Source organism: Syngnathus floridae, chromosome 3, assembly GCF_059516105.1.
Source record: "Syngnathus floridae isolate MCC-2025c chromosome 3, RoL_Sflo_1.0, whole genome shotgun sequence".
NCBI lineage: Eukaryota > Metazoa > Chordata > Actinopteri > Syngnathiformes > Syngnathidae > Syngnathus > Syngnathus floridae.
Window position 1 is genome coordinate 10442243 of NC_142415.1, and position 26287 is coordinate 10468529.

A 26287-nucleotide genomic window follows, 5' to 3' on the forward strand; every position below is an offset into this window, starting at 1 on the left:
CCCCTCACACACCACCCCAATTTACAATAACAAATGGGAATGAATGGCAAATATACACTATCGCTCATCTCCTCTTTTCAACAATGAAGAAATGACACTTAGAGACAATGGAAAGGAGTCTGTATTTACTGCCTCCTAAAAATGTCTCATCCCACAGCCATTCATGTCTAAAGCACTGGAAACAAAAGTGAGTACACCCCTAAGTGAGACTTGCCATTTTTGGGGGATATTGAAGCTGATAGTTATTTCACTCACTCATAGACTTCAGGTTGACACTGCGTTGGAGGTGACTTCCTTGACCCTTCCCCTAGGAGAGCTGGAGATGGAGTTTGAGCCAATGATGAAGAGATGAGGCGTTGACAGCTGTTGAGATGACTCATCATAGTCATCATCATCTTGTGGACAACTCATCCTAGTCATCATCATCTTGTGGACAACTCATCCACACAACCACAACCTGGACAGAAAACCGCTTGAGCATTTACTCTCAGTGCTTCTCAATCATTTTCTGTGATGCCCTGCCCCCTCCCCCCAGGGAGAAAAAACCTTTCATGCCCCCCCCATGTTATTAACATTAAAGAAACAAAAATAAATAAAAAAGAAAGATCAACTCACAATAAAGAATATCTTTATTAATAACATTGTTTTTTTAGTCTGTAACAAAACAGATGGAATGCGCATCACTTGCTCACACCTGGGATCGAACTGAGTTCTTTCCAAGAAAGAGCCTGTGTCACTAACCAGTCGACTATTTTCACATGGAATTTCTTGGCTGTCTGCACTCTCTTGTACTAGTGATGTGCATTCCAGTTAAGTGAACTGAATCTTTAGAATCGGTTCACTCAAAAGATTTGTTCAAAAGAATCGTAGCAATAACAGGCCACTTTATTAGGAAAATATCATGGTCAAAGGTCACAGGTGTCAAGCTCTAGTCCTCGGGGCCGCATTCCAACATGTTTTCGAAGAGTCCCTCGTTAAGTGCACCTGCGTGAAAAGTTTTTGGTCATTTTCACGTTCTCAGGAGCTAAAACTTTTCACGCAGGTGCACTTAACGAGGGAATCACACGGACACTCCATTAGGTACACCGCCATTTTCAAGTGTACCTAATAACAGGCCACTTTATTAGGGAAATATCATGGTCAAAGGTCACAGGTGTCAAGCTCTAGTCCTCAGGGCTGCATTCCAACATGTTTTCCAAGATTCCCTCGTTAAGTGCACCTGTGTGAAAAGTTTTAGCTCCTGCAGAACCTGAAAATAGCTAAAACTTTTGACGCAGGTGTGTTTAACGAGGGTAACTTGGAAAACATATTGGAACGTGGCCCCTCGAGGACTGGAGGTCGACACCCCTGGTTTAAGTGAAACACCCGCCCTCACCCCCACTTTCTGATTGGCTGTTTGATCTGTGACATCACTCGGACACTCCTTTAGGTACACAGCCATTTTCAGATGTACCTAATAACAGGCCACTTCATTAGGGAAAAATCATGGTCAAAGTGGTCACTACAAATAGATGTTATTAGTTGACTTTGTTAACCACCAATGGGACATTACAAAATTGTACTAGTTAACAGCGATTCACTCTAAGAGTTGTCCTACTTTTTCTAAAACCTGCTTACTAGTATGCTTAAGATGTCCTACTGCTGAAATAGCATCACAGTGGAGAAGACAGAAGTGGGAAAGATTAGAAAGATGGTCGTTTTACAAGTGCACCATAATCATTCTAACGGTGTGCTGAATTGTCTTACTAGTTTGGACAAAGCATGTACAAGTACATGGATATTAAGGATAAGGCATTTCAAACATTTCTGTAGGCAATCAGAACACACACTTATGTCAGCGGTCAATGTTAGATTTATTTAAACAACCAACTCCACATGACTGTCATACAATCATTGCGGCATCAAAAATATTTTCCCCAGAAAATGGCAGCAGCTCATCACATTACAAATTCATGACCTTGGGCTAAGTGAAATATTATATAGCCAAAGTTAGGAGCTCGGTCACAGAACAAATGAAACTTGTAAGTCAGGTTATCACTGCAGATTCTATCTGTGCAATGTTTTAGTATGGCGGTGTTTTTTTCTTTTTTCCTTAGCTCAATAAGTTGTACAGTAAGTAATATGCCTTAGACAAGGTCATCATTTTCTAATACATTCATAATACTGGAGAACAGCAAACAACAACATACAATAAGAGCAAGAAGAATAAGTAGCTTTGCATAACTAATAACTGAATTCAGGCCATACAGTACGAATGCTGCATAGTTTTTCTATGGAAAGCTGTTTGAACTTTTATTCAATCTCCTGCTTAATGTTTATGTACATATTAATACACTGGTCACTAATGGGTAATTTAGTTGAAATAGTAGGTTCCAAGGGTTTAAAATTGCGATACAGACATCACAAAGTATGTCTGTAATAATAATACTGTCAATTTAATGAACATTGAACACTGAACTAAGGCAGAGCTTCTCAAGCGTTCCAAGTACAACCCTAATGACCAACATCAAACTAGTTAAAAAAAAAAAACTGAGGTTTTGGTGTGAATGTACTATTATAACATTATGCACAGTTCAATCATGATTGCTTTTCTTGATTAGAGGGAAATAAAAATACACTAAAGTAATGATTACATTTCAATGTGTTGGAAATAAATGTTAAATCAAAAAAACATAGTCCAACACATGTTTCAAAGTGTGTTTTTTTTAATCTAAATATATAATGCTGGAAGATAAATGTCGAATATGTGCAAAATTGAAAAAACAGCTATGGCAATAGAGTACAAATGCCACTTCCTTATTGATAATAACTTGGAACTGAAAAGTACATCTTCCTGAAGTGTTTGTTTTATCTGGGCTACATCTCTGCAAGGCAAAACATAAATGTGATGTGGCTAATCTGACTCAAGTGCGGCTATGAGATTCTTATTCTGTTTAGCCACAATGGCCAAGCGGTTTCATGACCGAGTAGCAACCCTACTGGACCCCTCAAATTGGATGCCGAGGCTGTGGAACAAAAGCTCAAACAGCTTTCCATACTACTCTATTAAATCCCCTAGTTTGCAAATACAAAGGGAAGAGTAAAATCCCGATCGTGACATTTCAATTTAAAAGTTGACTAACAGATGATGATGACAGAAAAACAATTTAAGCAAACTTCCACACACAAATTTGGCTGTAACTTAGGTCTACTAAACAGCATAGGTGTTGGAACAGTAGCTGTATCTGTGTGTATGCATGTGTAGACGTCCTCAACTGTCCCAGTCTCCATTCTGTGCATCCTCATCTCCTTTGTCATCGTCGTCGTCATCGGAGTCGGCCGACACCTTCTTCATCCTCATCATGGCGGCTTTGATGCTGCGCTCCAGCTCGTTGTCTGGCCTGCCGCTGTGCACGTTGGAGCGAGCCGGCAGCACCTAAAATACATTCGAAAGGATTTTCTCAAGCGTGTGCAATCTTGTACAAGCCCGCTCGTCTTCATTTCCTCCTATCTTAACCTATCTTAGGAAAGGTTTGGAAGTTCTCTAGTGTAGAACATCTGACCTTTTTCAACATGACTCCTTGTCGGATGGCCGACATCAAGCTGCTTCTAGGGTCTGTGATGGAGGAAGGCGTCCTGGGTCCGACAGCCTTTCGAAGCTGGATCTGTCCACGTTGCAGTGAGGCTAACACTTCATCCATGGTTCCTATAGCAACAATGCAGTTCAGTTTTCTGTTGACCATATTTATTCTCTCCAAAAGCCAAGAAAATAAAAAGCTCCTCAGGCCTCAAGGGAAAGATGGCAATTTAGGACAAAACAGTGTGTATACATGCAAAACATAATATAACTAAACAAACACACACTTCAAATTCTCTCCTTAATGAAAGTTTACTGTCCATGCTCCATATAAGCGCATCTACATGAAGGGTATATTTTAGATAAAGATAAAAAGTCTTAAACTTAGGAGATAAAAAAGTCATCCTTTTCAGTATTTTTTAGTATAGACAAATATTATCAAGATAAAATGTATGTTTGATAGGTCATTCCATGTAAAGAGTGGTGCCTCACCTATATTTTGTGTGAGAGTGCTCTTGGCTGGAAAATGAGATTCTTTTTGGTCACTGAGCTCCATTGGTTTGTCCTGACAGGAAGTGCTGAATGGAGGTGGGGGTGGTGGAGGTGGCGGGGGAGGAAGAGGTGGAGGTGGCGGTGGTGTCGTGGCTACCGTTGAGCTGTTTCCAGGTGGAGGTGGCGGTGATGAGTGGATTTGGACTGGGATGTCTTGAGGCTGCGGTTTGACAGCAAATGTTTTGCGTTTTGGTGCAGGGCGGATGGATGGAAGCCCATCAGAGGAGGGAGGTGGGCCAAGGCTGATGATGGAAAGTGGCTGGGAGGGACAAGATGACTCTGTGGGGGACCACCGGGACTTCAGGACATACTGACCCTGTCGCTTCTTTGTAGTGATGAGGGGAAGCGTAAAAAGACAAATGTTAAAGACAAAGTGTCAAAATTATTTTGTGTACGATTAACTTTGCTGTTAAATTCCAGCATTGATCAATTTCATAAGAATTGAAATGCTCTGGTACTAAATGCAAATCCACGCTGAACAAATTTAGTGCATGGAAAAATATAGATGTAATACTAAATCAACAGCAGCTGAAGGCATCTTGTCCAGCTATGTGAATGATCTGGGTTTTTTTTTTACTTAATTTGCCAGCTTGTGAATTTAATATTACTGTTATGCAACCACAACAATTACCATACCATGTTGACATGTGTCAAGAGACCGTCATTGACACACGTAAGAGAGAGAATCTGCTCGCTTTTCAAAATAAAATATCTTTTGCTTCAGATGGTAACGTGTAAGTATTGTACGTTTCTCTTTATTCTTAAGCAAACGTTTAATTAATTGTGATTAACGAGTGTAAGGTGGGTTCTCTCTGTGATACCCGCATCTAGAATGTCACATTTGGGATCACCTTCAAGAGGACACTTTGCATCTTATTGATGATAACAAATAAAAGCAAGTTTCACCTCTCTGAAGGATCGTAATCTGTTCAGAGTCTTCTCTCGCTCCTGGTCCACCCACTGCTTCCTCCTCTGCTCCTCCTCTTTCCTCTTCTCTCGTTTCTACAAACGACAGTGACAGAAAGAGAGAACGAGTGAGAGAAGTTGAAGGCGACACTCCGGGGTGACGGACAGAATCCGATTGCGGCTCATTAGGAGAGCCTGCCGACGTGGGAGCATCTCTCTGACTGTCTCGTTGCCATGGTGACATACCAAGTGGACTTGATGATGCTGGGCGAAGACTATGGAGCTGTGTTCGGCTGTAAGCTGCTTCTGCTTGTGGGCCTCCACACACTGATCCTACATAAACACACACATCATGAAAACAGCCCTTTGTTATGTCATTTTCAAAAGTAAGAGCTATTCACTCGCAGCACCTTTTTGTTGCGCAGGTAAGCTCGCCGAGCACAGATATTGCCTCTCTTGATCTCCAGGTTCTGCAGACGTCTTCGAAGTTGACGGATGGCTGGGGACTCCGTGTGTTGAAGTCCTGTGTGGACCATGCTATGAAGCTCCTCTGGCTCCTCACACACATCATAATACACCACCTCCTCCTTTAGTTCTAAAACACAAATGAGATGCATTTTATTCAATATATAGCCAACAGCAGCACTATGGTGTAATTCATAGAATACTATAAGATGGACATAGCAGATGAACCATTTAGGCTTTCAGGGGAGCATAAAGGCCACTTCTCCAACATCAAAAAAAGTGATCATGTCCTTCTGCTTTTGTGTGTTGAAAATGTATTTAAGGCAATACAAATACCTCTGATCTGACGCCGCAGCGTGTCCGTTTGAGTCACCAGCAGCTGCTCCTCGTTTTTCAGAATCTCAAACTTGGTGTTGTACAATTCCAATTGGGTTTCGTAGAACTTAAACTCCAGTCGGTCAACAGAGTCCTGCTCTTGGCCTTGCTCAGACTCAGAACCAACATCTGCTGTCCGGCTCTGGTCTCTGCCAATCAAGTTGACAAACTGGAACAAAATATAAAAACAGGTAGTGTTAGCCACAAGAAATATGCGTACTCAGGGATTTGATCTAATAAATGCGTTACTATCCAAAGCAAAAATCTGGGTCTGGGCCTCCTTATAAAGGTAATACTAGAGTACTGTAATAAAATGAGATGCCACAAAATGACAGAAAAGGACTACTTTGCTCAAAAATAATGCTCCTCAACTCACCCCAACATTATATTATACTTTTGGCATGCAATTTTCAAGCTAAGCCAGAGATCATACGTTGCGTCTGATCTTGATGAAATAAGGTAAAAGCAACATTTATTCAGCGCTACGACTGAATATTTTCGAGAATGAGCCTACAAGCGAACACTTTCAAAGCACGTTCACTGTTCATGTAGGCTGAGCTGTGACATACAAATGGAAACTGACTGGAAATCAGCCTCCAGCTTTTAGAGTGAATGATTTGCGATGATGTGCTGCTCATTCCATGCGCACATACACACACCCACACACGTACACACACATACACACAGGCACCATGCAGCGAAATCAGCAAGTGCACTCAACAGTTTTATGCCACCGGTGATTGTATGAAGGCGTTTCTCATTGATCGCATTACAAAAAAAAAAAAACAGACACAGACAGCTTCATCAAACACACAAACACACACACAGCGAGCATCACAAAACCTGGTATTTAAAGAGCCTAATAAGATGGATAATGCAACATGAGTGCAGCAGTCAATAAGGACTTTCCAAAACATTTTGATGATCCCATAATACAAATACACGCTGAACAACTGTCCGTCTGGCTTTCCCAGGAAGGGTATTGAGATGTCGTGACGTAGTCTTTGTGCTTTTGCAAACCTTTTGTAAATAGATGACAGGTGTTTTATAACCAACAGGAATATATAAGTGAACGAGTGTGACCGTCTCCAAAGCCTTGCCACAGCACGTTGATTCCAAATAGCCAGAATGTGCTAGAAATCCACCTATGCCCACCAACCACCCTCTAAAAAATTTCCGGCATGCCCTTCAGGTCAGAGTGGAGCATGAGCTGTGTACCTCTTTTTTAATGCTGGCTTTCTTGCTGTTCAAACACATCTCTGTTGATCTCATGTGCTGCAGTGATTCTTTGGCCAGTAGGAAGCGCAATTTCTCCAGTCGAGGGGCCGCAGAAGCCCAGGCGGCGGCTCCAAAGCGGCGCTTATCCTCCTCCATCTGCTTCACCATACCTGAACGTGTAGAGTAAGCGCAGACGTCGGTTAGGCATGTCTGCATTCTTCTAAAATAGTCACTATGGATCTCATTAGTTAGCGCGAGTAAACCTCATGTTTTGGCAGATGACTGCATAGTATGTATTAGAACTTGATACTTTACTGATCTATTTCCTGCATGAACATGGTTCAGGATATTAAAAATAAAGTAATAATACACAATGTGTCACCAGCTAGGGCCTTGGAAGTCTGTGCAAAGTAGGTGACTGTTATGTCCTGAATTGAGGTGACTGCATCTTCCGCTTTGGCCCTCCACTCCTCTGCCTCCTTCTCAAGAGCTTCAATCCTCTTGGGACCCAAGTCATCAAACTCCAGCGATTTCTGTGGAAAACAGCAGTGTGGGAAACAAAGTTCAAACATGTATGAGAATGACTTTTGAAAAATAAAGGGTTCCCAACAGTCCTATTTGCACAGCAGCAGTTATGCTGTATGATAAAAGTAGAAAAGATGTTCTTTTAAAGAAATGCATTTTGCAAAACCAGTTTGTACGACTAATGTATTGATCCATGATCCTCAAAGAAGTGTTTTAAAAATGGTCAGTTTACTACAGTTCACTCTTGTTTTGCTATTGTATTTACCAGAATCTCCATTTTGTAGAGGCTAGCCAGCTCTCGCATATCTCTAAAAGGCTGCAGCAGATACTGGAAGAAGGAGGTGGCCACAGTGACCAGATCTTGGTAGGCCTCATCCTCTTGTGCGTAGATAGCCAGCAGGATGACCATCCGGTCTGCACCATCATGACTTTGCAGCAGCTAGGAGGCCAGAGAGTACGCAATTGTTCATTGATGAATGATCATAATATTTAACAAATATATGTTACATATTTGTCATGCATTCGAAGAAGACCACAAGACTGCCTGGTGGGGTTGTCCTTATTGGTTCAGAGAACTCTCCAATAAGTTTTTGGAAGATAAATGTTGTGAAAAGTTTAGTGACTAGGTTGTGTACAGCTACCTGCCGCAGGTGACCTTTCGACCTTAACATCTCGTCGTGCATGCTCTTCTTCTTGAACTCTTGGAGATTCTCAAAGTAGTCTTCCACGTCACGCGCATCCTGGGAGAAAAGCGTGTCGAGTACTATAGTCCTCCCGCAAACGTCGATGGCGGTGCTGAAATATTTTTCCAGCTTCCGACATGGCGCGTCCGAGTCCCTCCACTCGTCGTCCGAATTGTACTTCCGACTGGGGAAGAGCACATCCCAAATGCTGCCATCTTCGAACTCGGACAAGTCGGGAAAGCAAGCCGCCAACACATCGCCGACACATGTCAGCTGCTGATGGATGTGTTTTAGATCGCTCACGGAAAAGAGTCCGGCCCAGCTGCTTTGATGCTCCCCCGTCACGCCAAATTCTTCTTTGCGCCTCCGCCGCTGTAATGTCCTGTTGTGGCAGGTGACAGCGAACTTACACTCGATGACGTTCCACTGGACGATAAAACCCAGTTTAAACACATCGGCTTCTTCGAATATGTTACTTTTTACTGCCACCCATTCATCCAGACTGTCAGGGCGTTCACATTCGATGTTGTTCATCGTTGAAGATGTTTGGACGCTGGCCTCAAAATTGCGGCTCTGTTTACAACGTCGGCCATTTGCGTGACGTGAGATGCATTCAAGGACGACAAAAAAATTGTTTTGTTTCTGTTTGTTTTACTTATAAAGTTCAATGCTTAAATCAAAGCGACTCGCAACACAAAAACATGCCGAAAGTTGCACGAGAGTTTTCCCCCAACTAAAATTTTGTTATTATTTTTATTATCGTCATCGTTATTGTTGTTGTTAGTAATAGTAGTAGTAGCGGTAGTTGTAGTAGTGTTAGTATAAGTATTATGTCCAGTTTGGTTGTAAATCTTCCATATTTTGCTACCAATTCAACAACCCCTAGTTAATGCTGTAAAGCATGCACATTTACAGACATTGCCCAAGGGTGATACCGTCTCATACCTATAATAATATCAAATATAACGAGGGACAGTGAATGCACCATGCCCTTTGGTATTAATAACTGAGTCACAAGATTCGGGGTTTCCACTCTGTGATGTCAGAATAAAACTGAATTTTAAATGTCTAATATCACTTTAATCTTTTCGTTGTAATGTACGTATATGTATTTTTTTTTCCAATAAACAACATAGACAGTGTTGGGCTCTATTCTCCGGATGTTTGAGATGTTTTTGACATTTGATCAGTGTCCACCTGCCTCATCTATTTCTGTCCCAACTTCAGCGTGTGTTGCTGTTCCGCTCAGAGTTGACTTGTCATTCACGCAATGTTTGCGCAAAAGCTGATTCATTGCGGTAAATATCCCTCCACTTTTTTATTCATTGCTGCATGTGGATTGTCTTACTGTGGGTTTTGTTCAGATCAGTATTTAGTGCTTATATCACTTTATGTGTTATGTCCTCCCACAGTCATTACTCATGGATCTGCATGAGATTAGGGGAGTTAGACTGGATGTGATTGCAGAAGAAACTGAACTCCAAGAGTTGGACAGAGACATGGCCAGTCCTCTGAAGAAGTCCACTGGACAAGATAATGTGTTTACCATTGAGGTAGGAAGCTGAACTTATCTGCTACCTATTCAGCTTCATGAGAGGGGGCAAATATGAGCATACATGGAGCTGCTGGAAACCAAAAATTTCAAATGAATGCTCAGATGGCTTTGCATACCCGATGACGTCAATGCCACAAATTGAAAATAAAGCTTTCTAAGATCCCAGACGGGTTTGTAGAATTGTTGTCATTTTCTCCCCCTCTGGCAGCCCTGAGAGCTATTGTCGGTAATAAACAACAGCTCTTCTAAATGGTCGTATCCTTGAATGGAGGAGCCATTTTATGTTTCTTCAAACCTTTGTAGAGTGAAATCGACAGCACCAGGAATCAATTGCAAGAGAAGGTGGCTGAGATGGAGAACTTTGCAGGACACCTGGAAGAAATCTTTCTTACTGTTGAGGTCAAATGTTTCCCTAAGAGATTTTTTTTTTTTTACATTTTCCTTTGCTACCTTGGTGCCATGAATAAATGATCTTTAAAAACAAATGATGCAACCATGTACCTGCAGGAGAATTTTGGCCGGCGTGAGCAACACTTGGAGCATCACTACACCGACGTTCTTCAGACAATATCACAGCGTTATGACGAGCGCGCTGCTAGATTGGAAGACGAGAAGAAGACGAAATTGGAGGCTCTGTACGGCCAGTTGCTGGCCTGCGGGCATGCGCTGGACGCTTCCAAAGAACTCATTGAGGAAGCCAAGGAGGTTTACCGCAGCCAAGACAACAGGCTTTTTCTCAAGGTCTCTTTCCAATCTGTCTCACCATCCCTCAATCTAGCCACTAATCTTCATGTATTAAATCATCTCCATTTGTTTTTTGACAGGAAGTTGTGCCAACCATTAAACGGTAAGCAAAACGTCATCCAGTGCAAATACGTATTTGACATTAGTTTTGTTCACTTCATCAGAATTGAGGAGTTTGCCAAAGAAGAGATGGACCTCACACTGACAACAAGTCTTGATTTTGAAACCCCGCTTGCTGACCTGTCGGATGTCAAAAGCATGATGGACTCCATTAACATCATTCCAGGTTACACTTCCATTCTTGTCTTGCAGCTTAATGGTGTTCCAATCAGAGTTTCATGCTGCCAATTCCGATCATCCCAGAGGCTGATATTGATCACATAGACATTTTTCAATTTTAGAACTGCTCACTAACGATTATTTTACTAATCGACTAAACTGTAATTTTTTTTCAAATTAATTGACGAATCCAATTTAAATGAAATATATCCAAATAGCCATCCCTTTATTATACAAAAATAGGATATTTCAAATTGACATAAGCCGATCACTTTACTGTATATAACTATACATGATTAGCTTCCAAGTAAAGACCGCGGGATGTCCACAGCTCCATCTGCTCCAGTTATCAACCCGCAAATGGCCAACTCAGCCACGCAGACATCTCTGCGCGTGTGCTGGAGTCTGTTCTCTGACGACACAGTGGAGTTCTATGAGTTGTACTACAGACCCGTGCTGCAGGCTGCGCCTCTGGGCAGCACCACTGCCCCACAAGGTACGGCTGCACCACAACACCATCTGCTCTGTTGAACCAGTTCCCGTTCCTTTCCCCTTTAGTCAGCAAGTTAAAAGTGAAAGAGACCCACTGCACTGTGAGAGAGCTTCTGCCTGGTGCACAATACGAGCTCTGGGTGACAGCCACCAACACAACAGGCATCAGCCCAGCCAGTGAGAAGGCCTTATATCTGACAGGTGATGAAGCACACAATTTTGATTATTGTACCTATGTGTTCAAGTCGTCTGTGTTTCTTTCTGTATTTTTACTCTTTTTTTTTTTTTATCTCACATGATTGTCCTCTGCAGTTCCATCACCTCCAGTGATCAAACAGAGGCAGTGTTGCAGCTGTCCGGGGGCTGCTCTCATACGCTGGGAGTCGGGAAACCCCGACCCTGTTGACTCCTATACTGTGGAGATTATTGAACTGAAAGGGCCTGATGGCACTGACAAAGGAGTCACTGAGTAAGAGTGCATTACATTCATTCAAGGAACAAATACAATTTAAGGTTGTGAATAGTATTTAGGTGAGCCAAGAAGGCCTTGCTTGCCCTGAGGGTCAACCACTGTCGTATGAGTTTTCAGTGCCTTGCAAAAAGGTACATGAACTGTGCTGATTTGTAAATGAGCAGGTAGTCCAAATTGTCATTAGAACACAAAATTGATCGACTGAAAACACAAACTAGCACGAGATACCTCCGGTTATTTTTCTTTGCTTTTTTGCTTCTATGCTTCCATAAACAAGAAGGACTTGTGAAGTCCCGTGGTTATTGGGTTGCTGATTCAAAATACACCCTGTCCCAGAAAAATCTATTCTTAGCTCTTATCCTCAGCAGTTGGGGCTCATTTTCATTTTTGTTTGGTTTCTCCAGAGAAGTTGCCATATTTTTGTTGAATGAGATTTTCTACCAAGTGCGGAATGTTTTGTTGAGTGAATGCAAAGAAATGCTGTCTTGCTGTGAGTCGGAATGTATTAAAAATGTCTGACTTATTAAATGTTCTAATTCCCAGGTCTGTAGTAGCAGTGCCTACATGTCAATGTCTGCTTCAGCTTTCAGCTGGTTACCATTACCTCATCTCTGTGAGAGCAGTCAATATTGGTGGGCCCAGTCTAAGGAGTGAGGAAATAAGCATTTCCACCACTGGTGAGAGCGACACAAGAGCAGTCGCTTTCTAATTTGTTTTCTGTTGAGGCTACCGCCCAACTAAAGATCATCTATAAACATGTTCTTCTGCTGACAGGCACATTTTTCTATCTCCTCGAGGAGACGGCTCATCCATGCCTCTCCATCTCTGAGGATGGTTTCACTATTTTTCATGGAGATGAAGAGCTGCCAATCAGCGCTATGGCCTTAGATGATAACAATTTCACCAGGTAAAGCAGAGAATACAATTACTGTAAAAATGCACAAACTGACAAGACACTGAAATAGAATTGAATTGTTAAAATTTAGATGTTGAGACAAATTGGATCAGTCAAGAAATGTAGGCGATATGAGATGTAAAATCATGTGCATTGATTTACAGCTGTCATTAAAAATACGAAAACAATTTAAATGTGTGAATTTGAAGAATGTAAAAATTTAGCTTGGAATGATTTGAATTAAAGGTGAAATGTGGGCGTACATAAAGAGCGCAAACAGGTGAAATAATTATATCAATTTAAAAAAATGTTGATGCACAACATGTGAATGGTCTCCAGCAAAGACCGATGATTTCTCTTGGACCACCTTTTCAGTACAAATTTTGTGTATCAGGTGTGTAGCAGTTCTTGGGGATCTGATTCCAGTACGAGAAAGGCATTACTGGGAAGTGGAGGTGGACTACAGGACGGAGTACAGGATTGGAATTGCATATGAGGACACGGAGAGAAATTCCTACCTGGGAGGCAACACCACCTCCTGGTGTATGAGACACATCCTCAGTACTTCAAGGTACCATCTAATATAATGTTATAGAGAGATAGCTAGATACTTTTTTTTTATTATTACACTCCATGTCCAAATTTCTTCAAATTGATCAATGTTGCAGTGTAAATGTGGTTCCCTAGCTTTGCAGATATTTTGTTCCTAGAATAACCAAATTGGTTGATAAACATCATGTGATGCAGTTGACTACACAACAGTAGTCCTTTAAAATGATTAAGCACCCACCATCTGAGCAGTACTATCTTTGTAAAAGTCACATTTTTGATAGTTCTTGACTGGGATCTGAGATGTTGCAAGTAGAGCTAATAAACTGTCAGTAAATGTAGTACAGTATTTGATAGTTCTACCAGACATGTATTGCTGTTACCACTATGAACTACCTGCAACCTTTTACTTTTCCAGGCACAAGTATGAGTTTCTGCACAATGGCCAGAGCCCCGACCTGAGGATCACAGTGAACCCAGTCCGAATAGGCTTAGCTTTGGACTATGAGCGGCAAACTCTTTCCTTTTTTAATGTGGATCTGGAACAACACCTGCATACCTTCCAGTGTCAATTTCAGCGTTATGTCCAGCCTTGCTTTGGCCTGGACAGCCCAGGAGCTCTGACCATCCACAATGGCATAGAGGCCCCAAAATATGCATTCATAGGACATCCTTAGTCTCATTTAAAGAAAAGAACCAGATGAAATACGTGTCCATTTGAGGTGTTTTTATTATTGTATTCCATGGGAACAGACATCCATTTTCTGAATGAAGAAAACGTCATTATGCCAACTCTAATTGATCTGTTTTCAGTTCAGAGCAAATAAATGGGGCTGATTTGCAGTCAACAAAACTAAAAATGTCATGTTGAGAAAAAACTCTGGTCATTTTAACACCTACAATCGATGTATTTTTTTGTTGGTTTAAAAAAAGAAAAATCCACCCCAAAACACACTGTTAAACATTGGTAGCAATGGGGCGCAATTTGCTGTACTGGTACTCAGGTTTTAATGGATTTAATTAATGACCATTACTTCATGAAGTGACCTTATATTGACGAAATGTGCTAATTTTGAATAAAATAAATAAATCCATTGCGTGCCGTCGAAGGATAGCTTCAATATCTCTCTGCTATTTGGAAATTCACAAAAGCGCTCTCACCAAAATGATTTTTAATTGCCTACAGATGACACAAGATGGCAGCTTCGGCCTGAGCACAAAAATAGTGTACAAATTTGAGCTCTTCAGCAAATAGCTGAGAAAAGATTCCTCTGAAAATCTGCAAATAGACTCGCAAGAAGTGAATCGCAATTATGACGGATAAAACTGTCCATTTCTTTGCTTAACATCTGAAAAGTCTCCCTTTCAAAAACAACACATCTCAAACCAGTGTGTCATATTGTGAGAGTGGATTTTTCTTTTTGGGGGGATTCAAGTGCATCTCTGTAGGGTCATGAGTTGCTAGTCTTACTGCTGCGCGTCCTCTCTTCTTCCTCGTCAGAAGAGTCTCCGCCGTAGGGCACCAGCCCTGATGCATCCATCGCCGATTTGGGCTTCTTCTCACACACATTTTCAACTAGATCTGTTGGGACACAGCATTAGAGACAAACAGACGGGAGGAGGTACAGGGGGGAAGGCGAGAACCACAACATAAACCCAGTGAAGAGCCCCATGTTAGCAGTGGTTTACAGGTGGTGTGATTCCCCCCGTCAACCAGGTCAAGACATTGATGGCAGGCAGGTCCGTGGACATGTGGAGAGAGAGAGAGAAAGAGAACAAGGGAAAGACAAAAAGACATATAGAAGAAAACAATGTTAGTGGCTTCTAGCAGTTGAGGAAAATCTCACAGGTGTTCACTCCTTCTCCGTTCCTCCACAGGGGGTGGAGATGCCACTCCAATGAACAGACAACCTCTCAATAGACTAATTCATCAAGACGTCGCACGTTCTTCAGGATGGCAAAAGCACTAGTAAACAAATCCTGCATGGGAGTGTCTGAGTAATTTAGGAAAAACACAAAGGCTAACCTGTTAGCATCTTGTGGCGTCTGACACTTCCAAAGACAATGGGAGAGATGATGGTGAAAATTACTGTTCAAATGATTAAGCATAATTTCTCAATTATGCTGCCTTGGTCAAATGACATTTCTGTATATTAATGGTGCCATGGATGAAAGCTAGGTAAGGCTTTTTGTCACCTGAAAGTACGAGCAACGTCACAATGAAAAGGTCCACAGAGGGGTAAAGCTTCATTTCTCAGAACAGGAGCAACGAAACGGGGACGTACCCGAAGATGCGGCGCTGTTGGGTGGACTGCCTGGATCTTGGGTCAACATGTCACTTGTTCGTTTCAATGGGCCAGAGGTGAGAGCAGCGGAGAGAGGCAGCGGCGGTGGGGGCATGAGGATCCTAAACGTTTGGATCCAAAGTATTCATTAAAACCAAAGAGGTCATTGGGGGGGAAAAAAAAAAATCACATGAAGAACTCAAAAAGGACAAACCTCTCTATTGTTTTGTCTTGGACAACGGGGGAAGGAAATGTGGCCTCTTGAATGGCAGGAGTCTCCTGAGAGCAGCTGACAGGCTGAACAAAAGCCTAAAATGTTTAATAAGGTCTTTATTTTGTTCACAAACACATACATTCTATACCAACTTCAATTGTAGTTAATATTTTACAAAAAAAAAGTGGCCCTCAAGTCTTTAAGATTCCTCAACCCTTTTGTAGGTGAAGTTGAAATGATGTGTAAATTGCCCATCACATTCGGAGTGAGTGCAAGTATGAGTCTTTGTCTAACCTGTTCTTCCTCAATGCCATCATGTTGATTTGAACTTCCTGCATCCGTCTGAGGGCGTAAAGATCCCACAGTGTCCACTGTGTTACTGCTACCAACACCCTTTAACACAACACAACCCGTACATTTATACCTGACTAACAAAACATTTGACAAATATAATTTGGATTTTTGCTTTAGTAAAAATAGTATTCATCTTTAAATCTTTGAAACGTCTCTGTCAGTCCTTGCCGCAAATTGCTATAGATATACCGCCTCTGGTATTTAAAATACCAAGATTAAACCTACACTCAAAAAAAAACAGAGCCAACAACCAACTGCAACAGTTTGAATCGTCGTGATTACCTCCACAAGATACGGATTTGGATTCCGTGGACACACCGGATACTGAACCATTGCCTGAGAAGATGGAGGGGTTGTCGACAAGTTAGAATGACTTGGGGGACCATTTGCATTACTCCAGTAACCACTAGCTCCCGGGTACGCTGAATAGCCTCCAGCATACCCATTGGCTGGGTAGTTATACCAGGAAGACTGGCTAGAGTAATTGCTATTAGGTGGAAATCCATGAGCTGCGTATGCTGAAAGGAAAATATAAAATGCAGCGTTAACAGCGTCAGTCACATACATCTGTAACAGGCAGTGACCAACCTACGGTTGGCCCAATTACTAAAAGACAGGATGTGGGAAGTGTCAGTGTCTAATTGTCATCTTTCTATCAAAAAACGTGAAAGGAAACTTACATTGAGTTGTGCTGGTGGCCGTGTACGACGACTTCAAGCGAGTGTGCTCAGCTCTCACCTGTAGGTGGAGGTTAAAAACAAGGGGTGGGTGAATAATAAACACTGTACAATAGCAAAGTTGAATAGATTGACAGTTGAAATGCATTGTAGGTAGGTGCAGAGCACTCAGGACCTATCTCTGGAGATCTGGCGGTTCACACTACCGCTGTTATTCTTGGAGGTGAGTATCGGTGATAACTATATGCTTTGATAGTTTCACCTTCTTTGACCTCCATGCAAGTGTCATTCAGGTTCAGACAAGCAATCAACTTACAGTTTCTAACAGACTCTCCGCGAGCCGCTTGGCTGCCTCCAAACCAGCTGCGTTTGGGTGGCTGTAAAACAATTGCCATAACTTTAGGTCTAAAAGGAACAATGTCTCCAACACGTTGGTTTATAGGACATGCGGTAGTTGACCATCCTTGGAGAGCAAAATGTATATTACCTGATGTAGACGTAAAGCGGTTCAAAAGACTCCCGTTTGGATGCCTGTTCAATGTAGCCGGAACCTTTGCCCCTGAGGAAAACTCGAGCCCCCGTTTCTGTCTGGATGTGACCTAAATATGTCCCCCCGGGGCCTTCAACCTTTTCATTTACGTTGAATGACGGCAGAGACTTTTCCAGGCCCACAAAGATCTTTGTGTGAACAAAATTCTACGAAGATAAAAATGTACTTTTAACACACACAGATTTTGCCTTAGTACTGAAGGAAAACAAAAACACGTTGTCAGCAGATGCAGTAACCCATGGCTTCTGTTCTTTAGACCAAGGATCTTCTCTCTGCTATTTAATTTGGGAGGTGGGTATCAGTGATGGCAACATGTTCTTCACTTGCCTCACTTTCTTTACCTCCAAACTATACAACAAAAGGCTTTAATCGATTCTGCCTACCCCCGGATGCGGAGCTGCTGGCCGATGCCCATGACTCTGCGTTGAGTTGCTGTTTGGTGTTTGGGTGATGGGCCGAGGGGGCTGAGGATACAAGGTGAGCGGGGGAATTATGGGCATTAGTTGTCCTCCAGAAGCAGCCGAGACCCTCAACATATCCTCAGCGATGATCTCTTTTATTCTCGCAACAGCTTCTACATTGGCAGAAACGTTATAGTACAGACATCAGTTACAACAAACTTTTCAGATTTTATTCTTAAAAATGAATGAATGAAGGGTCAGTGGCACTTACTATTGACCTGCTCCTGTGTCTTTGCCTGGACATGCAAATACAAAGGTCTTTGTCTACAAGGAGACAAATCAGACAGGTCATGGACAACAGGGAAGTTCTGCACCCTTCGGATCATTTTACATGAAGGAAGACGAGCATTTTGTGATCGAGTGGCGGGTGTGTAGAAACAGCTCAATTCTACTTCCTGCTTGCGCAATTGCCAGTCAAGAGAAACAGTTGTCTGACTATAAATTGCACGACATCTAAGAACAAAATAATAGTGCGTGTGTATCATTACTACTTCACATGTAGCAACCACCGGTTACGGTTTAACCGAGGCGAATAGTTCCCGACCTACCCTAATGAATTAAGCACACCTTTAAACAACTTGAGGTTTGTGTTAATTATTCAACAATGAGGAAGAGACTGGGGAAAAAAACTATCCGTGGCATAGCTCCAAGAAGAAACCGACCAGCACCTAAAGACGTATGACTCGTTCCACTTTTGCAAAACACATCCGTATGATTGCATAATTCTTTGAAAGGTATGCGTCTCGATACATCTGGCCTAAATGTAACACAGCATATGACTACAGTTTTCAAATGTAGGATTCCCAAAAAGGTTGTATATCTAAATACATACCCTCCTGCTTTTTCCCTTTCAACATCAGACATGAAATGCCCTCTGGTTGATACAACTGCCCCACTACACAATCGAATCTGAAACAGAAAAATACAGTATTGCAAGTTGCAATCTCTTGCATGCATTTTGAAGTCTAATGCTTCCAATGTTGAACTTCCACAAGCCACATACCTCCTCTTGGGTTTTGCCTTTAGTAAGAAGGTCTCTGCAATTTAATGGCACATCATTTATGTCAACTTCAGTGACAACCAGCTCTTCTGTGGGGGGCGGCACGGGCACACTCACGGGGGTCTGGATGACGTTTCAATATAAATCAACACATTCATAACAGTATGGAACCAAGCTTTATTTAAATGAGCGATTCCTTTAATTGTCCCACTCTGGAAAATTCTAGATGGACAAGTACTAACCTTTGTCAACAATGGTGGGGGAGTCAAAAGTTTTCCTTTAGCCATTAACATGGCATTGATTTTAGCAGCCATGGCGGCAGCCATTTCAACTCCCCCCTGGGGTTCTGGCTTTTCTGCTCCTGATGATACACTTTCTTTTGGCTTTGTCAGGGGAATTGAACCGCTTGAACTACATGTGCCAACAACCCCCGAAACACAATGGTCTATACTGCCACTGTCTCTCTGCTTAGATTGGGCTGGTTGATCCCATCGGCTGGTTAGACACCTGAAACAAGAATAACTGAAGCATTAGTATAAAAAAAAAAAATATATCGACTTGTATCCAGTCTCACCATTGCAAATCTATGGTGCATCAGAATCAACAGTGTTAAGTTTGCCACATAGCGACGACAATTTATAGAGCCAATTCAAAGTATGCATGTGAAAACAGTAGATGAAATCTGGGTTAGAAAAAAATAAATACATGCCTTCTAATTTCTAATTTATTGGTGTACTTTGCGCCAATTTTGAGTCTCGAAGGTAAACAGCAGTAATCAAGTTACCGCCACCTAAAGCTCAAACGTACTACAACCAGCTTGAAAACAAAGAATCTAAATTGTATGAGTCACGCTTTAAAACTTAATAAAATGAGTTGAACTTTAGGCGATACCACAATATGGCTGCATCACGCAGCATGAGATTTCCTCAAACGCTAACATTTAGAGGCCACGAGCACTAGTTAGCTCGTCCGCGGGTCTAAACCATGAAAATGTACTGACTCGGTTTATGTTAATTTTTTCCATTGGGAGAATAAAAGACACTTACGGTGTTTGCCCGGCCATTCCTGAAGACATAGCAAAACTACGTGAACCAGCATGAGAATGAAAATAGTTTGTAACAAACGCTAGACGACGACAGCGAGCATCTGCAGCAACGCGCCCCGTCGCCGGCGACTTGCTGTGACGTACTTCCGGTAATGGCTTCCGCTTCGCGCTTGTGCGCTCGCGGAGTCGAGAGCGGTCGAGACTCACCGTTACCTTCTCCGGTGGACCTCAACGGATAATAAATACTACCTGTGTTTGGAATTACTCCGACCCACTGTTTACTGTGCTTGATATAGTGAACTCGCCATTTTGTTGTCTAGTTCAAATGTAGACCGAATATAGATGACAGTGGTCCCTCGTTTATCGCGGATGATTGGTTCCAAAAACCACCCGCAATAAGTGAAATCCGCGAAGTACGGTCACCAACAAGAAGTACTGGGCAGGCTAACGAGTTAGTGGAAAGATGCTAATTCGCGATCGTATCATTACGCGAAAACGGATTTCTAAAAGAATGTCAACAAACATTTGGAGCAATACTACATTGTCCTAAAAGTTAGACACGTTTCCTCGATTTAGAAGTTTTATTTTGACTTTTAAATGTTTTTTTAATTTGGAAAAAAAATATGCGATGTAGTGAAGCCGTGATAAACTAAACGCGAAGTATCGAGGGCTCACTGTATTCCTTATTTTGCATCACAAAATGTATCCTGAAAAGTTGCAAACAAGCAATGCAGTGGTCACTAGAAAAGCAATACCGTATCAGAGATTAGGACAGAATCCTGCCAACGGAGGTCACAAGATGGCGGCAAAGCATATCATATATCATATTATATACATACATACATACATATGAATTTCAATGCCATATAACGATTCATAGATATATCCCACGACCCAACCCCAGATAAGCGGTCGAAGATAGATGGATGGATATATCTGTCTTTATATATCTCTATCTGTATCTAGATATCTATCTGTATTCTCACTCTATCAACCATTTTCCTTATAGGCGCTCACACTAAACCACTTAAATTAAATTGCCTTGCAGACTACAGAAGTCTCTAGCAGGTAACCAGCATTTTTACTGAGTATTGTGTCAGTCACTTCACAATGTGACCGGAGTTAATTGAATTTCAAGGCTACATATATTGAAACAAGCTATTTGTAAGAATGCACACAAATCTTTCACCATCAATATGAAATATCCCCACTCCCGTCTAGCAGAGGTCATAAACATTCATGACTGCTGTTTCTTAATTTAGCTCTGGTGCAGTTAGTTTACAAGTTGCAGTTGTGCAGTGGGCCATTTCTTCTTCACTGGGGATCTGTGATCAGTATTCAAAGTCTGAATCATGAGTGAAGCATTTGTCCCACGTGAAAAGTTGAGGTTTGCCTCCTGACAGAAAGTTTGTTGTAACAGAAATGACTTAGGGCAAATGATAACTGGAAAAGCAGTAATGTGATTGGAAAGAGGCACCAACCGTTGAATAATTTCTTTTTATTTTTTTCATTGAATAGTTTCTATTTTTTTCCCGTGCCCTCAGACCAAGATGTGAATCAGAAGGAAGAAACAAGACTCTTCATTGAGTGTACAGTTGTGTCATCAGAGAGAAACTAACATACAAAGTAACTGCATTCATTCGACAAACCGTTGTCTATGGCAATTATATACTGTTTAACAAGGAAGTATTTGTCATCAGGAACAATCTTTTGGACGTGTATTATTCGTAACTAATCTGGATCCACCTTTGAAGACCAATCAGCTTCCTGGGTGTGTGCAGAAGGATGTTGAAGGTGAAGTGGCCAAAACAGAATGACGTTGGGTTCAAATCAATGTGAGGCCGCTTCAAAACAGTGATAGACAGTTCTATGATGCACATCCTCCGACATCAACCATCTCTTTTTCTATATACATGCTCTGTGTGACCACCGCATTCACAGGTACTCAGATCGCTATAATGGCTGATCTCATTTGCTGCAAATCCAGTGTAAAAGTCTATAAAAATATTGAGATTTATTTGAACATAACCTGACTATGCTATAATAAAAACTCCAGATGTCTCTTGCAGTTGCACAGTGGGATGTACTGTATAAATATTGTATAAAATAAGGCAGTCTTTTCAGTAGGATAAACCGGATACAAAAAATTCTGTGAGGAAAAAAAATTTCAAGTCCTAAATGGTTTTCACATATTTCTGCAGTTGTCAAATGTCAAGCGGTTTACAGCATGAAACCAAGAGTGATGGATTGTTGCAACAATGACAACGCATCATGCGCACGACACCTCCTGATGACCAACAATAACAGCTTATTCTCCAATGCAACAACCCAACTCCCCGACCGACACCAAGACAAACATTTCTAATATGGTTTACAGTGCAATACAAAAGTCTTGAACTGGTACTGTACTTTTGATAAGAAAATAAAATGTTTAATATGGTAATGCTTCATATGAGTAATAGTGAAAGTTACAGTATATCTGAATTCATTAGCTTTGGCTTTTTCTCTCTTTATTAATTTACCAACGAGTTCAATTGGGATATTTCATATTGAAAATATGGTAAGTCTAAATAAGTGAGCATACCAAATATAATGTAATTGTTCAGCTATGATCGCAATGTTAGGGTTCTTGTCCCCTCCCACATGCCAGTTACTATATGCCACTTTGATGTGTTTCTGTTGGACACATGGAGATACATGGGCAGTCATTTGATGGGGGGGGGAGGAAATGTTATTTCATATTCCAGCCTTCAGGAGCAGAAGGAGCAGTCCTGCCTTGCTGAGTGAACAAGGACGGAGGATGAAGTCGATCGCGCGACCTGACTTGTATTGAACATCTTCATTTATTCGCACCACGTTTCCATTCTCTCCTCCAGTGTTGCTGGCTCCTTCAGTAAACAAGCAGTTTCTCCTCCAACAGCAAGGTCAGTTTCACAGGCAGGCAGGCAGGCAGGACAGCCCATATGGGACACACACGGGACTGAAGTTTATCCGTGAGGCCTGGTCGGACTCCTTCTCAAGTCAAGACCAGCTACACTGCAAATGTCTGAGAGGCATGAGAAGTTCCAAAAGGGGCTGTCGTGTGTCCACGTCTGTTTTTGTTTGTTTGTTTTTTCTCCACAGTTCTCCTTGGAACAAGCTTGCAAGAGCCGCAATATCAACACTGCAGCTGCCTGTCAGTACGTCACTGTGGAGGACTGTGTTTCCTGTACGCACGCACACAACACGAGCAGGGGGAGCACCTACTCCGGAGGCGGTCGTAGGCTGTGCAGCTTTCGTTCATCCAGGCCTTTCCAGTACTTGAAGTTGTTGTCCAAGTGCTGCATAAGATTGGGGAAGTCGGCGAAAGCTGGAGACAATTCAGACAAACCACTCATAGTTATTCATCAGATTTGCAGCTCTCCTTCCTAATTCATCAGAGTCTTACCATCCCAAGCATCAAACATATCCGTGATGAAGTAGTCTATAAAAGAAATCTGGGACTTTGGGATGCTACATGTGTTTCTGTCAAAGACAGGCATGACCACTGGAAGGCCTTGCCGCTTCTCCTCGTCCGTCTGTAACAAAGACAACAGTCATCAACATCACCACCATAGTGTTCTCACTCATCACACTTTCTTGGTATCATCTTGTTTTTTTTTGTGAAAAAAGGGCAATTTCATGATAGGGCTACTGTAATTTTATGACCAATTACTTAGAAAACTTTAAAGGTAATTCATTCCAAGAAGTGTTTTTAAATTAACTTCACTTTTTTTCCATTGATGTTTTTCTTAGGAATGTATTCCACTTTAAAACAACTACTACTTTGTTCAAGTGATGTCAGAAGTCATGAAAAAAGTGATTCAATTTGACCTGATTCTAAGTTCCCTTCCCAGGCTAAGAAACTGCGTGGATTCATTAGAATTGAGTTAGCTCTCACAACTCCGATAGTATAAAATGAGTTTCTTTTCAAAGATGCAAAAGATTCAAGCGTGGGCACTTACAAGCCTTTGCTTCGCCCCACTCCTTTTCAGCAGCTCAAATAAAATCTTTAAAATAGTATCTCATTTCATTGTGTCACAGCTTGAGCCTCAACAAATTCATTGACAGCTGCACTTAACAGCAATATATCTCTTTCAAAATGTTGTTCAAGTCCAGCTTTCATATCACCTGTGCAAAATATTCCTCTGAAATGCGTCCGGCCCATTCGATACATAGCTCCAGAGGCCTGCATGGATTGGAGATGTCTGCACACTTGATCAGCATTCGCTTGACAAGGATGCGATTCTCAGGGGATGTCAAAATACTTTTCACAGACTCCTCGTCATTATTTCCCTAAGAACAGTCAGATTATGCACAATCAATAACTCCATAACATATATGCAACATACACATCCTTATTGGTTTCAACATTCACTCAGGCTTTGTGCTCTAAATTTGTTATTGCCCTTCAATTCGGAGTGTTCACACAAAGTTCAGTGATCTGTCCATCCACATCCATCCATCAGTCCGTCCGTCAACATCCTTCTATCTGTCTGTCTGTCTGGCCGTCTGCATCCATCCATCCATCCATCCATCCATCCATCCATCCATCCATCCATCCATCCATCCATCCATCCATCCATCCATCCATCCATCCATCCATCCATCCATCCATCCATCCATCCATCCATCCATCCATCTCATGGAGGAGCGCGTAAGGCCTTTATCATTTTAACCATATCATTCCTGCCTTAAAAAGACGACAAGCTTTAAAAGTCTGCACAGGGCATTCCACACTAAGACGAGAAAGATGATACCAACTTGTAAAATTCTCTCCTTGCACAGCCATATGTGTCCATGGCAACACCAGATTACAAGTCAGATGAGCCTCTGTTCCTTAAACTGCATTATTTTGACTACACGTGAGTTCATCTCACCCCATTCTCCTCCAGAGCGGCCAGTGGCTTGTTGATGCTGTTGACAAATTTGTTGACATGTTCAAAGTGTTTGGTCATCTCGGTGGCGAGCACCATGTCGATGATTGCCTGTCGTAGTGTTCGATACTCATTCCTGGAGATAGGGAAAGACGAACATTACAGATTGGTAAATAACAGGGAAAGTGAGCAATCCAATCTGACTGCAGTGACAGCGGCGATAAATGAATGCTTTGTTCGCACCCCCCCTTGGCCCTCTCGCTGGCGAGTTGTGCATGTGAGCTATTCGGCTTTGACTTGAATCACATGAAACCTTGATTATGCTAAACACACAACACTTTAAACAACTGGATGGTGGTACTGCATCAGGTTTTGAGCAGAAGCGGCATGTAGACCTTAATCGCCACCACCATTTTATTTACACCCTAGATATTTGGATATCCCATGTCAAACAGATTAATTGAAAGGTGAAGCCCTAAATTTAAAATTTCATTTTAATTGAAAAAAAATTACAATTCAAAGCACTTGTTTTGTATACCAATTCTGTATTTGTTGCAATGAACCATGTTTTGTAACTTTATTTTAAGTCAAATGGATAGGGTAAAAAGCAAAACATTTAATGATATAATAGGTTAATTTTACTGGTCAAAAATCCGAGATTCAAATAAATCTTTGTAGATAATTTTCTCTTGTACTGATTTAAAAAACAAAAAAAAACTGCCACGTCTCAATCTTAAAAATTGTGATTATTTGAACACAAATGGCTCATCATCACATGTAGACAGACATTATAATTTTTGCGATCACTCATGTTGTGTAGAGTTTTCTGGTGTACCTTTCTATATTCTTAAATATGTTGCACTTATCATCTCGGGTTGTGATCTGGAAGGCGAGAGCTGCGTGGTGACTCTCCAGCACAGCAGTGTCGTTGTACAAGATTGCCAACTCGCTTCCTGCGTTGCACAGAAAGCTGTTGGTGCGGCCCGGGTGGTCCACGTCGTGTACGGTGGCGGCAATCAGGGCAGCCACCTCATCAATGGGGTCTAAGCTTTGCTGTTGCAGCAAGCCACATGAAACACAGATGAAATATGAACACAGGATGTTACATTTGAGGAAATCCACCCTGCTGCTATCAAAAGAAAAAGTGAACATGCGAGTGTAATGTAAACATACCACTTCCCACTGCTATCACTTCTGATGAGCATTTAGTGGCCCATATGAATGAATCGTGCACATGTTGTGACTGGCAATGTAGTATTATCAGTATTGGTCTCTGGTTTGTGAATTTACCTTGACTCTCTCCTTGCACAGAAAATACGCGGTGGCATGCAGGACATCGGCCGCATGGGAAGAGTTGTGGTAGGAGTTACTGGAGTGGTAGTTGGCTTCAATCACTTGCAGCCAGGAGCGCAAAGTGGCCTCAGGGCAGTTGAGGTACTCACAAACCCCAAAGCGGGAGAATATTTTTAAACCCAAGAAGGTCAAAGGCCTGCAAGGAGGAAATCCAGTATTTGATTATTTCTCTCTATCAGACACAAAG

General features: G+C 41.8%; 4 protein-coding genes across 10 annotated transcripts in view; 1 reads left to right on the forward strand and 3 right to left on the reverse strand.

Annotated features, from left to right (window-relative positions):
* Window positions 1-1829: 1829 nt before the first annotated feature.
* Window positions 1830-8898, reverse strand: whamm (WASP homolog associated with actin, golgi membranes and microtubules). The gene is made up of 11 exons (XM_088370665.1): window positions 8239-8898; window positions 7863-8036; window positions 7455-7605; window positions 7073-7242; window positions 5816-6023; window positions 5425-5609; window positions 5261-5347; window positions 5015-5110; window positions 4049-4433; window positions 3543-3685; window positions 1830-3415 (listed from the first exon to the last, which is right to left on the reverse strand). Exons 1-11 carry the CDS (start codon window positions 8812-8814, stop codon window positions 3251-3253), a joined length of 2340 nt encoding a protein of 779 aa, XP_088226791.1. The 5' UTR covers window positions 8815-8898; the 3' UTR covers window positions 1830-3250.
* A 363-nt stretch (window positions 8899-9261) lies between these two features.
* Window positions 9262-14571, forward strand: fsd2 (fibronectin type III and SPRY domain containing 2). Of its 2 annotated transcripts, XM_088370666.1 has the most exons (13): window positions 9262-9578; window positions 9693-9833; window positions 10139-10234; window positions 10343-10576; window positions 10660-10682; window positions 10744-10865; window positions 11190-11354; window positions 11417-11551; window positions 11663-11819; window positions 12366-12499; window positions 12597-12729; window positions 13112-13288; window positions 13685-14571. In XM_088370666.1, the coding sequence occupies exons 2-13, from the start codon at window positions 9702-9704 to the stop codon at window positions 13941-13943; spliced, it is 1767 nt and encodes a 588-aa protein (XP_088226792.1). In that variant the 5' UTR covers window positions 9262-9578; window positions 9693-9701; the 3' UTR covers window positions 13944-14571. The 2 variants fall into 2 exon arrangements, with proteins under 2 accessions (XP_088226792.1, XP_088226793.1); XM_088370667.1 differs by lacking the exon at window positions 9262-9578 and having other exon boundaries at window positions 9729-9833; window positions 10044-10234.
* Window positions 13979-20012, reverse strand: LOC148400468 (KH homology domain-containing protein 4-like). 2 transcript variants are annotated; one of them, XM_088370669.1, is made up of 14 exons: window positions 19854-20012; window positions 19050-19314; window positions 18811-18930; window positions 18640-18716; window positions 18019-18071; window positions 17730-17920; window positions 17284-17492; window positions 17113-17173; window positions 16800-16857; window positions 16402-16637; window positions 16060-16158; window positions 15766-15848; window positions 15552-15673; window positions 13979-14848 (listed from the first exon to the last, which is right to left on the reverse strand). In XM_088370669.1, the coding sequence occupies exons 1-14, from the start codon at window positions 19880-19882 to the stop codon at window positions 14718-14720; spliced, it is 1734 nt and encodes a 577-aa protein (XP_088226795.1). In that variant the 5' UTR covers window positions 19883-20012; the 3' UTR covers window positions 13979-14717. The 2 variants fall into 2 exon arrangements, with proteins under 2 accessions (XP_088226795.1, XP_088226794.1); XM_088370668.1 differs by having other exon boundaries at window positions 15766-15860.
* A 1323-nt stretch (window positions 20013-21335) lies between these two features.
* pde8a (phosphodiesterase 8A) overlaps window positions 21336-26287 on the reverse strand; it is a 38942-nt gene continuing 33990 nt past the window's right edge. For all 5 annotated transcript variants that reach the window (XM_088370661.1, XM_088370660.1, XM_088370659.1 and 2 more), the window contains 6 exons: window positions 26038-26236; window positions 25583-25800; window positions 24751-24883; window positions 24002-24166; window positions 23280-23409; window positions 21336-23201 (listed from right to left, as the gene is read on the reverse strand). In XM_088370661.1, the coding sequence (XP_088226787.1) occupies window positions 23095-23201; window positions 23280-23409; window positions 24002-24166; window positions 24751-24883; window positions 25583-25800; window positions 26038-26236 (952 nt within the window). In that variant the 3' untranslated portion in view covers window positions 21336-23094. The remainder of the gene's footprint in view (window positions 23202-23279; window positions 23410-24001; window positions 24167-24750; window positions 24884-25582; window positions 25801-26037; window positions 26237-26287) is intronic.